The sequence below is a fragment of the Aythya fuligula genome, chromosome 3, assembly GCF_009819795.1.
Source record: "Aythya fuligula isolate bAytFul2 chromosome 3, bAytFul2.pri, whole genome shotgun sequence".
Lineage (NCBI taxonomy): Eukaryota > Metazoa > Chordata > Aves > Anseriformes > Anatidae > Aythya > Aythya fuligula.
In genome coordinates, this window is record NC_045561.1 from 81596150 (window position 1) to 81608971 (window position 12822).

Below are 12822 nucleotides of genomic sequence, written 5' to 3' on the forward strand. Positions count from 1 at the left end.
CCCACTTGTAACTGGCAGCTGAACATCTCCACTGCTATTTCTATAGTTCTCATTTTAACAACGCACAAAACGATAACAGTTGACCCAATTGATTTGTATTTTCTAAATGGAACTTGGTATTTAAAAAGCTTTCTGCTTCTCCACAACATGAAACAGCTTTGGCTTTTGACATACAACTGCAGGTAGTGTGACAATGTTTCTAACAAAGCAACTGTATGTCTAAAATGCGAATATTCTTTCAGTTTCTCAAGTTGCTTCTTTGAGAAGTCCACTGGGTCATTTGAAAAAGTTACAGTAAAAAGAAAAAGGAAGGGCATCGGGTCGGGCAAGGAAAAACACTTATATTTATAGTCATGTTGTAGGATAGCAGTGTGAATTCACAGCTGTCTCAACTCATACAAACTCTTCCACCCGCAGTGGTATTCCAGAGCACAGGAATAAGACAAGTTGGTGGTAGGGTAAGCTCCTGGTCTCTGACAAGTCTGAGGAACAGACGGGAAAGAGGGGTTCAGTGGTCAGCCATCAGCTTTCATCACTTCCCAGCCACAGAGCAGGCCAAAGGCATGGAAAAATTTCTATTTACTTTTATTTAAAACAAAAAACAGCCCCCACCCCCCTCAACAAAAACACACCCACAAACGGGAAGTGTGAGCTTCTTCCTCATTCTAGTTACAGCAACTCAGGCGTCCGTACTGACAGACCCCCACCTCCACTCACGCACCCCTCACTTGTTAGCCCCGAGTTACTCACACCCCTCCGAAACACCGACAGCTGACCCTGAGGAAGTCAAGGGGAGTCCTGCCAGTGGCAAGGGTCAGGATTTCAACCACCAGGGAAAATAAACTAGAAGGAAGTACCAAGCACTTCCTTCTAGACAAGGGCAACGGGAGCCTTCATCAGGGTTCTGCATTTCCATAGAAATTATCCCTTTTCGGTTCCACAATGTTTAACTACTCCACCATGAAGCATTTTGGTATTACTGCTTGCATGACTTTTTAAATGGGAACTAATAAGATGGTGCAGATCAGGGAAGTACACTTTGCATTCAAACTGGAACACAGCTACACTTGTGGTGGTCTTCAGTTCCTCTAAAAGTTTCAGCCTGGTGCGAGACTTTGATTGTACCTTTTATCTTCTGTTTGCCATCTTTGGTTCTGGTTGTGATCATGCTTAGAGGCAATGAGGCTTGTCAAACCTCTGAAAAAAAGTCCAAAGAATTGAGTGGTACAAGTGAAAAAAAAAAAAAAAAAAAAAAAAGAACACTTACTGCTTGAAGCAATACCCCGCTGTACATACATGAAATTTAAAGTATTCAAAGGACCAGTAAATATTTTTCCTAATTTCTACATTAACGAGTTCCTACTTATCACAGGCATTCCTACTATCCCAACCCACTAATGCACCTTACTATCGACTTGCTTTCTAGAAAAGTGATTATCAGGCACAGAAAAAATCCATTTTTCCCTTGGCTATTTCCAGTAAGATCACTGCTGATTGCAGAGACTTCTTTCTGCTGACCAAAGAAGTGGGATCTCTACAACCAAGCAGCTCCCTGGCGCCATCCTTGAAAGCTTCCTCGGGACAAAATGATGTGATTTGACGAGCAGAGGATGCCCTGGAGCTCAGCAGCCATCACCCAACTCCACTACAGGCTCTGGTAAGCTAGAGTTAATAAGCATCTTATACAAAACAGATTCGCTTTGCATTTTCTCCATCAGATATTCTAACAGTTCTCCTTCTCCTACAAAAGTTACCAATACACAACATCAAGATAAGGAACATTTAAGCAATGGTTTTACTATTTAAGCAATACTTTAGGATCAGGACCTAGAAATGTTTACACGGATCTTTAACTTTCAGTATGCAAAAACTACATTTTGCATTCAATTAACATGTTTGAAAATTTAAATATGAATTAGGATTTTGTGCCTTTAAATATCTCAAGACAAGTCATGTGGATTTCTTAGATGTGCTTTTGTTTTTTAAACAAGGTCACAGAAACAAAGCTTTTCCTAAACAATTCCTAAATGTGCCTTCCTTTGTAAACTACTCTCTGCCCAAAAGGGGAAAAAAAAAATAAATAGTTACATCTTTCAAATAGGGTGAAAACACCAGTCTGGACCAAACAGTCACAATGTTAGCTATAGAAGACTTGCATCACAGTAACAGCACCAGTTAGTAAGATTTCCGCACTAGGGCATAGCTCAGCCCACCCCACCTCAGCAGATTTTACCAGCCAATACTGAGATGAGACAGGATGCATCCACAGAGTGACTCTGGCTCCTCTATAAGGCAGCCCAAAACACATCACGCTCTTTAGAGAGCATCTTTGCTGACCTTGGCAGTAATTCTGCAGTAAAATTAAATTTATAAAACCAACAACCGTAAAGCTCTTGTACAAGGGACAGACTGTATACTGTAAGGTATGCTGTCACTACTGGCTGTCACTACTTTCTCCAGGGTGAATGAGTGAGGTAAGTTCATTGTGTCTGGATGCATCTTCTCCCCCCCGTGCTTGGACTAAAATACTTGGCGAAACAGACCACGTTTTCCACTTTGTGTTCTACAGGTCCTGATGTGCTGGATGCCTGGTCCCACAGAGGCACTCTGGGGGCTTCTGTAACACAAAACTATGGAGCATAACGAACGTGCAAACAGAACAGCACCAAGGTTAACTCCTCTCTGCCTGCTTAAAATAAATAAATAAACTTTCCAGATTGTCTTTTATCATCTGGTTTCAGGTAGAAGTAAGCTTAAATCCAAAGAGGGAACAAAAAAGCAAGCAAAGTTTGATTAAAATTTGCTTCTCTCTAATGCGGCAACACTCACACAGAAGATGTCAGAAAGTACCTTCCTATCCCAGTCTGCCCAACTCCCTCGGCCTTGCCTCACTAGTCATGCTGAAACACATCAACAACAAACTTACACCACAACTACATGTATTTTTATGTTTTTAAGATAAAAGAGAATTATTAGACTGTGTAAGCGGTCAGCGCTATGGTCATTTCCCTAGAAATAATTCTCTTCCAACAAAGACGTAAGAGTTACATTTACAGCATAAGCGTTAAAACTTTCCGGTGTAAAATAAAATTAGGGAGGCCTGGAATACTGTTGGGCCTCTTGGACCATACACGGCTAAAAAAAGAACGTGCTTATCGTTGTCCGATTCATCCAGATCAATATTTATGACGAACTAAGTAGAGGAAGAGCATACACGCATACATAGGAGCTTAGTAACACGTTAGTTCTCAGGGAAATGCCTCAGCAGAGGGAACTGCGTTTCTTAGGAGCCAAGAGGAGGCCGAACGCCGGGGACTGGAATCACACCGGTGGGACCAGGAGGGATGAGAAGGGACCCGAGAGCTGTCGCAAGGCAGCAAGCTGCTCGTGCTGGAGACAGACACGCAACACCTCACGGGGAGCCACGGAGGGACCGGCAGCAGGGATCAGCGGGCTGCACGCCCTCAGCTCCCCGGGGGCAGCCCCATCGCTGTGGGCCACACGCTCACATCAGCCCCATGGCACTCCATGCCATGGCAGGCCTCTCCACGGCCTACCGGGATGCTGAGGATGAAATATAGCTCCTGATATTTTTTTTTTTTTTTGAGTTTCTCTCCACTGTCAGCCACCAAGCAGCAGCATTACTTGGCATTTTCCCGCAAGGCCAGCAGAGATGCCTCTCGCTGCCTTACCAGGCACACGTACAAGCAGGACAGGGCGACTCTCCCCTTGCCTTCCATCGCCAGCACCCACCCCAAACCCGGCGCCCAGGGGCTGCCCTGCCCGCCCCACCTGCCCACCACGGGCACGACACCAGGGCGGGCACGGAGCCCCCCCAGATGCCACCCCCCTACCCCGGGCAGGAGGCAGCGCAAACCCCCCGAGGCCTGACCGCCAGGCCGTGGCTCCCCGCTTCCAGCCTCCCTCCCCGCCGCTGCCCCCCCCGGTAGCCCCCCGGGGAAGGGGGCACGGAGGCGGCCCCGCTCCCGCTGCCCTTACCCGGCCCCGGCGAGCCTGGTCCCAGCGGGCACGGCTGGGGCGGCGGAGGGAGGACGGGCGAGCAAGGGAGGGGAGGAGAGGGGAAGGGAGGGAGGACGGGGCCGGGCTGCCCTGCGCCGCCCCGTCCTGCCGCTGGGCGGGGGCCCGACATGACGGCGGCGGCGTGGGGAGGAGCGGCCGCGGGGCTGGGCAGGGCCCGGCCGAGGAGGAGGAGGAGGAAGGAGGAGGAAGAGGAAGGAGAAGGGGATGAAGAGGAAGGCTGCGGGCAGGGGGCGCTGCCGTGTGGCCGCCTCAGCCCGGGTGGAGGGCGCGGCGAGGGGCGGTGGGGGCAGCCCGCTTGTCACCCGTCACACAATGTTTGTAAAGACCAAGGTTTCCAGTTTTTAGCATCAAAAATAAATAAAATATATGTATCTGACTGCTTGTAGGCTCGTAGAGAGTGTTTTGATCTAACCGGGTGGGAAGGGATGTCCAGCAGGCCGGCCTCATGGTTCTCGCACCTCACACAGTCTCAGGTGTGTAAAGGACGCTCCACAGAGAAAATGCACTCGTGCACCTCGCCAGTTTCTCCATAAAGCACAGTCCGGCATGAGTGGAAAAGAAGGGGGATGTGAGAATGTAAGGTCAGGAAAAGATGCATCAGGAGTTCTGGAGAAAGTGTGCACAGGGAAACAAGCACGCACTGTCATTAGGCTAGTTTCCTGCATGACCTTCAGTCTTGATCACCACATCTGTATGGATGTATGGAAGTAGGTGGGCACTTAGATGTAAGATGAAGGTGAGCGGGAAATAAAAATATGTTTAAAGATGCCTAAAAAAGCTGAAGCAATGGGAGGCAGAGCCAGAAGCTGGGACATGGGGCTGACCCAGTTACCTGAGAACAAGCGACAGATGAGCCTGTAGGCCTGCACGGCAGCTAGGAATGCTACTGGATCCTGCTCCGCTTTTCAAAGGGAAAATTACAGGATCGGATGTTCCCCAGAGCCCCACAGGCTGGGCTGCTTAATCTGTGAGATGCTCTCACACATTAAATGCTGCAGAGCAAACCACACAGTACTGGTGTCAGGGAATGCCATCTCCTCTACAACACCCAGCCTGGCCTGAGGAAGTTGGAAAGTGCACTCCTCCTCCTCCCCTGGAGCTGCACCACAGGCACGGGAGTTTACTTCTGCTACACCACAGATCTCGGTCATTGCTAACATTTATAAATAACTTGAGCAGTGAAAACCTTAATAACATTGTGACCAAGTAACACTAATAAAGTCCAATAAAATACAAACACAATGCAGTGGAAGTAAAAAGTCTGAAAAAGTACCCTTTACATTGGTGTTTTTTAATGTTTCTCAAAGAATGCTCAAATGAAAGACAATGTCAACTCCAACACTAGTAAGTCTACATATATTTAAGTTAATTGATGCTTGGAAACATCTAAAAACATTGTGACGTGCCTGTCTTCTCATTTGATGCAGGACTATATATAACTTCATTCTAGTTATAATATGCCATTTTGATTAGCAGTGCTGCATTGGAAAATTTACCCCCACATTGCTGAAACACTGGAGATTATCCAGGATTATCCCACTAGACGGTGCACTAATGAGAGTGTAATGCACTTCCCTTCTGAATTAAGGCCTTGCCTTTATTATTATCTCCAAGTTGCGGTCATAAAAACTCTATTGACCAAGCCAGGCCACTCCTGCTTTGTGAAGCCTCAGCTGGGCTCACTGTCAGTTTTCCCCAGAAAACAATACATCTTTTACTATCTCATTTCAAATATGTACTTCCAATATCAATAATAAAATAGTAATAATAAATGGAGCAGAGTGCCTTTATGAGTAACAATGTTTTATCTGCAGATCACCATTTTGGTACCTCTTTCTGTAGTTTGGAGGTAATACACAGTCATAGATCAATGTTCATTCTCTATGGAAATGCTTTCCTAGAGACACTGGGTGTTTTATGTACAAAATGTTGGTTCTTACAGGGTCTTAGCTCACCTAGTATTCACCTTTTATTGTTTAATAACTAAAAATGTTTGTGATGTTATTTGTTATTCTTTAATGTAACCAGTTGCTACAAAGATATTACAGGTTGGGAGGGAAGCTGGATTATAATACAACCTTTCCATAACAACATTGTCCTTACTCTGAAAATATTTAAATGGCCTCTATAATAGAATCATACAAAATAAGATACAGTTAAGAGACCAGCCAGAAGGTCCTATTTATTGACTGAGTACTGGTATAGATTGGGTCCTTAAAACAACACTGGGAAAATGTTATCTGTTTTCTGATTTACCCTTTTAGCTAAAATGGCAGTATATTCAGTTTTTGCATAATTTCTTTTGCTAGCAAATACGAGTGTTTTCACTGGTGCATAACGTATGGTCAGGAACTGTGAAGAAGCCATTGCTAAGTGTTATATTCAGTGCTGCAAGAAAGGAGTGCTGCTACACAATTTTATTTATGAACTCATGCCATTAGCGTAGTTCCCACAGCTCCCACCTCTGTGTTACCTGAGTATTGAGTTCAGACCACATGTTCACCTACTTACAGAATACATTTCCTACTTCTTTTGGAGCATGATCAATTGATTATATGAAATTGGAAAAGGCCTGGAGAAAGAAGGGACAAATGTTGAGACCATGGCATGAACAGACACGGCGTGGAGGATATTCTGAATATTCAGCAGATACCATGGAGGATGCTCTGGATATTCACTGACTGTGAAGATCAAAGTATATGCCATTTTTTATTCCTGTTATTGCATGTAAAACTGAACTAATAGGGTGTCATTTCAAAAATATGCTATTCGTATTTATCGTGGTATATGATATTTGAAAGTGTTTTAAATTAGACCAAGACCAATGTAGTGTGATTTGGAAATGACACCCCTTCCTCCTCACCCAGTGTCTGAGTCCATGGTCTACTCCACCTTCCTGCCTCCATCCTGGCGTCCTCTTGCTCCTACAAGGTGTTGTCCCTGGGTGGAGGGTGAGGGAGCACAGGGTGGCAGAGGCGTCAGAGCTGCTTGTGACACAGGGACTTAGCAGCTCTTCATGCCTGCATGACGCATGACAACGCAACAGGGAGGAAACCCAACCCTGTCTTTGTATTTCTAATGAGTGTCCTCTCTCTCAGGTGTGAGTGGTGTGTATGCGGTGCATAATTTACCTTATGGGCAAATGTCATTCTCTGCTATCACATTTCATTCATGTGCCTCTGACGTTAGATATAGAGAGCCATACTACCTGTATTTGCTACCTACGGCAAATTGTCTAGCAGGCCTTCTCAGACAGTTGTTGTTAATGCATTCCATCAGCACGAAGAATTCCTGTTATTGTTGTTGTCTACATTTGCTGATTTAATTACGCTATCAGCTTCAAATCCTGAAATGAGATTAGGTTCCTGTTACACCAGATGCTGTTCCAAATTTTGGCAGATGACTGTTTCCAGCCTGAGCAAGCTTGTGGGCTAATTACGTCGCAGAACGGCCTATAAATTTGCTTAAAAAACTCAATTGACCATTTGCATGTTAATTAGACTGGTACTTACTCTCAACAGCAACAGCAATTAACATATAGTACATATTTTAAATAACCAGAGAAAAAAATCTGTTCCCAGCACACTAATAATGCTTCCAAAAAAAAAAAAAAAAAAAAAAAAAAAAAAAAAAAAGGTTTAAGAAAAGGTTTACTAGCAACTTATTTTTAAATCTTTCTTTGCCTTGCTGTTTAATTCTCAAAGGTCACAATATGTTTGTATCTGCGCTAGTGAAATGAGCTGACATTATTATTGCAAAGCCTAGTCTTTAATTAACAGGGGTTCCTGGAAATAAACAGTCTTTCTCTTCAGCCAGATTGTTTCAAAATGATAAAGAGTTATACAAGGCATAAAATTAAATGATAATATTTTGTTTGGATAAAGAAACACAAATCTACAAAAGAAAAGATATTAAAAAATAAAATCTATGGACTTTGAGGTTAGCAACTGACTCTGATACAATCTGATAGGTTTTCATTTTGAAAATGAGGTCATTGTTGAGCAACCAATCTCCATCATTTTACAGCTCATCATCATTGTCATTTTAAAATTTATAATTGCCTTCATTGCTTTTCAAAACCACAGAGAAAAATAAACACAGAGAGGAATCATGATAAAACTAGGCTATGTAAACATCAAAGGCAAGGGGTAAGAGGTGTGGTTATAAAAATGTCACTGCTTTAAAATGCAATGAAGAAGAGGACAGTGATCATGGCCCCTTCCAGATCTGCCTCACCTGTTTGCCTGGCCACTGTAGTTACCAATAGGCTGGGTTCTTCTCCCTCTATCCATTGTCCCAACCTGTTCTTTAGCCAAAAAGGAGATCTAGTAACCATCTCCTCGTAGTGTGATAAACCTTCTGCTGCAACATAGGCAATGGTAACCCATCAAGGGAATGAGGCTCATCCACTTTCATACAAAAAAGAAAAATATAAAGACAGATTATGCCATGGGACTCCAAAAAGAAGTAGCCAATTGAATCCATTTATGACAGTAATCTGTTGAGGACTGGTAGAAAACATCTCTGAGTCAAACAAGCAAACAAACAAAAACCAACAAACGAACAAAAAAAAAACTCAGTAAACTCAGTGGAAGTTCCCTTTCTCTATTGCTTTGGCTGCATTGAATTCAAAAGAAAAAGGTGTCAATGAAAGATGGTTTTAAGATACCCCTATGACATGGTTCAATTTAAGGCTTGCAGATTTCTATCTAGCTAAATGTCTAAATTTCTACGACATGCAATGCTTAAGCTAGATGCCCCAAACATGGATGTCTGGTGCCATTTTAGATGATCATATATATTCTACCTGGCTCCCTGTTGCTACTTATCCCTGCTGAATGCCAATCCTGTGTAGTCATCTCAGGTTCACTAAAGCATTTTAAGTGCCACTAGGCAAGTGATTCATATCCTTAGATGTCCACTGACTACAGCCAGAGCTTAAACAGCCATTCTGGCTATAACTATAATCAGTTATATACATTTTACATTTGCTGTAATTATAGACACCTACCTATGCACATTACATTGAAGAGTTTAATCTCGAAACTCGTCTCACAATGTTCATTATGTTATTCCACAACAGTGCATTAAAGATGTACTTCAGATTTTGTATATATTTCTATGGTAATTCGGCACCTGGATTTCTCTAATAGCCTGTTTCTGTTTCTCTCTTTAGCTTGGATTTGGGACCTTTACCATAGAAAGTCTACAGATGTGTGCAGTAGGGTTGAGGTTTTTACCTTCTGCTGCAGCATGAGTAGAAAAGAGAAGAGTCTTTGGTTTCTGTCCTAAGAAACAATGAAGATTAATATAGCAAATGGGGGAGTCTCTCAGACACTGAGAGACTGAAGTGAGATTGCAAAATACTCTAACAACAGAAGTAAGGCTACATAAATGTCTCAATTTAAAAACACAGACAATTTATGGTCAGTCTCCATTTAGGACATCCCTGAAAATAGCACTTAAGTGTTCTTTCTCTTTCATTCCTCTAGATATATGCTTGAGCTTTAAGTGTTTTGAATACCATTTTTTGATTTTTTTCATCGATTTTTTTTTTCTGGCTGAGGTCTTAAGAGTATAGACAAACCATAAAAAGATTTGAAACAATCAGATGTCAGAACAGATTACAACATCCCAAAACAATAGCTCATTTTCAATTGGTAGAGGAAACCCTTCTTACCATGAAAAGAGCTTAACAATATGATAAAAAAAGAGTGAAAAGGCCTTCAATATTTAGTTTATTTTATTACATACATTAAAATATGCAGATGCAATCACTTAAATCTCTTAAAAATAATCACTTTATTACCCTGATTTCCTACAGAATATCTCCTGTGCAACTTCTCTTTTGTTCTTCTACACATAGGCCTGATTCAACTGCCTACTGAATTTAGTAAAAAATTAATCATGCTTTTCAGCAGGCTGTTGGGTCTATGCAGGTCTCTTACTATTAGTTACATCCTTTCTGTAGCTGTTTCCCCTTTTAGTGTTTAGAATCATAGATTCTATTTCTAATCTAATTCTAATTCTAATAATAGATTCTAATATCTGTTTCTTCTCTTAGTGTTTGTCACTCAGAAAATATGCAACTGAATATAAGATGACTATAAGAATGACTTTTTTTAGAAGGCAGTTGCACTGTAATTTGAAAAATATTAAAAACTAATAATAGTTTTACATACCATTAGCAGAATAAAAAGATAAAATCTTTACAGTTATTTATATGCTTTTTTTTTTTTTTTTTTTTTTTAACAGAAGAGTTACTGCTGCTGGCTACATTTTTTTTTCTGATAAAATATTCATAACAGTGAGGTAGAAAATAACTTGATTATGTATAGTACAAAATTTTACCATGCAACTTGGTGTTGAACAAAGATCTCAACTTATCAGATGTCAGTTTTAAAATTGGCCTTATGGAATCACATAAACACAGCTGAAGAAAACTGAGAATCTGTGTTGACATTTTATGCTCAGCACAAGAGCATAAGCATATGTTATGTCCATAAGCAGACCCACTCTGGAAGCAAACAAACAAACAAACAAAAAAGCATATGGAATTTTAGGATTATCAGGGAAAATAAATTCAAAGAGCAACAAAAATAAAGTCATAACAATTATTATCTAGAGTTTTAGTACCCTGTGCAATTCCTGTCCTCCCTCTCCCCCCTTCTTCTATTTCCTTTATGCAGTAGGATCGAAAATGACACAGAGAAGGGCCAAAAGGGTGTTCAAAGGCATGGAGCAGTCACCTTGCACACACTGATGAAACAGGTGAAGTTTCCATAGGACTGAATAGATACCACCAAAGAATTTAGGGTGTATGTCCCATTTGTAGCCTTTAGCTCAGGAGCATATCACTGTGGGCTAGGAAAATGATGTAAAAAATACCAGATTAATCTTGTTTTATCATCTGCTTTTGGCCACTACCTTAGGTAGGCTTTGATCTCATCTGTAGTTGCATCCTTATACTCTTCGTTCTTAAAAACTGGCATACACCCTATGTAACTTGCTAAGTCAGCACCACCTGCTTTGCTTAAATGTATATATATATATATATCTTCAGAAACAGGCAGGAACAGTATGGAAAAAGGAATTTATTTATTTTTTTTTTTTTTCCTGGCTGATTACAACCAAGTTTCAAGCATTTGTCAGCATCACATAGCAAACACAAGACCTTAACAAGGGAAGGTCATTCATACAACAGTGTGTCTATTTAAATCTGGGATCTGCCCAAGCCAGATATTTTAAGAAAAACAGAAAATAAGAAAAACACTAGCTGACTGGATGTTAAATGATAACCATGAGAAATACTATGATATAGCTTACAGTATTTTCTACAGTGTGTGCAAAAACCCTGCTTGTTATTGGTACAAGTCTACTTTAGATGTCCTGGAACAAAAGATTCCATGAGTTAAGACTAGTTTCATGGCTTTCCTGAACCAATGGTAGGAAAACACGTAGATCAAGGGATTGCAGGCAGAATTAAAGTAGGCAAACCAAATTAGGATGTCAAACAGAACTGGGGGAGTAATGAAATCCAAAAGACTGTCTACCATGGTGTCAATAGTAAAGGGCAGCCAGCACAGCAGGTAGATTCCTACAGCTACCCCAAGAGTCTTTGCTGCTTTCCTTTCACTCTTAGATGCTCCTATGTGTAGCTGAGACTCAAAACCTTTCTTCATGTTGCTTATCAACCTGGCTTGCTTGTTAGCAACAGCAAATATTTTTACGTACAAAACTATCATTATGAAGCAAGGGAAGAAGAATACTGGGAAGTTCAGCCACCCCCAGAGCTTGTTGAACAGCAGCTGACAGCTACCAACACAGGGCTTATCTTGCAAAAAATGTCCCAGCCCTTCTGCAATGGCTTTAGTGTACAGGAAGACAGAGGTGTAGACCATAGGGACTGCCCACCCCACCCCAATGTACATGCAGGCCACTCTTACGGTGAACTTGGTGGGGTAGAGCAAAGGGTCACAGATTGCACAATGCCGATCAATGGAAATGAAACAGAGGTGAAATATGGAGGTGAGGCAGAAAAGCGTGTCCAGAAAGGTGTGCAGCCTACAGAAGTCATCTCCAAAATACCAGCAATTCTCTACAGACCGGATAGTGCTGAAGGGCAGCACGGTCAGCCCCAGAAGCAGGTCAGCAAGGGCGAGGGATAGGAGCAAGAAGTTGGTGGGGGTATGCAAGGCTTTGAAATGGGAAACTACGATGATGACAAGTAAGTTCCCAAGCACTGTGATCAGCGTGCCCAAGGCACAGGTCAGATAAATAGCCAGCTGGACCCCAAAGGGATGCAAGGTCTTGTAGCAGGAGCCATTCACCTCATAGCAAAAGGCGATGAGCAACCCCTTCTCAGCACCAGGGCCCTGGGCTGAGCTCATGGCACTCCCAGTGCCTTCCCCAGCTTTGCCACAAGCCTGGAAAAGGAGTTGGCTTCCAGCAGAGGTGCCGAATCACTACCTAAAAAAAAAAAAAAAAAAAAAAGATAAAAATGCAGGTTAGAGGGAGAGATGCCTTTTAATCAAATATTTTTATTAAAGCTAGTGGACCATTTCCATATTTTGAGGGGAAAAAAAAAAAAAAAAAAAAAAGCTTGTTTTTTCTGTTTTGTATCTCTGTTGAAGCTTCAGATCAGTGTGTTGAATTTTGGTGGCATCATTTTTTTCTGTATTTTTGGCTTGATTTTCTTCCATCCAATAGTAGTAGTGCAGGGAATGCAGCAAATCCAGAGGTGTGTGAGTAATCAATAAGTAAAGAGAAATTCTGCCTTAG

The 12822-nt window shown here is 42.0% G+C and overlaps 2 protein-coding genes across 2 annotated transcripts in view; both read right to left on the reverse strand.

Annotated features, from left to right (window-relative positions):
- STX7 (syntaxin 7) overlaps positions 1-4086 on the reverse strand; it is a 30650-nt gene extending 26564 nt beyond the window's left edge. Inside the window, exon 1 of the mRNA XM_032184884.1 lies at positions 4000-4086. The gene's annotated coding sequence lies outside the window, so the exon portion shown is untranslated. The remainder of the gene's footprint in view (positions 1-3999) is intronic.
- A 7316-nt stretch (positions 4087-11402) lies between these two features.
- On the reverse strand, positions 11403-12431 carry TAAR5 (trace amine associated receptor 5). Its single transcript, XM_032184481.1, has one exon. The coding sequence runs from the start codon at positions 12429-12431 to the stop codon at positions 11403-11405; it is 1029 nt and encodes a 342-aa protein (XP_032040372.1).
- Positions 12432-12822: the final 391 nt, after the last annotated feature.

What these genes read in the sequence shown, in the direction of transcription:
- TAAR5 (XM_032184481.1), bottom strand. Translation starts at nt 12,431, where the DNA reads ATGAGCTCAGCCCAGGGCCCTGGTGCTGAGAAGGGGTTGCTCATCGCC.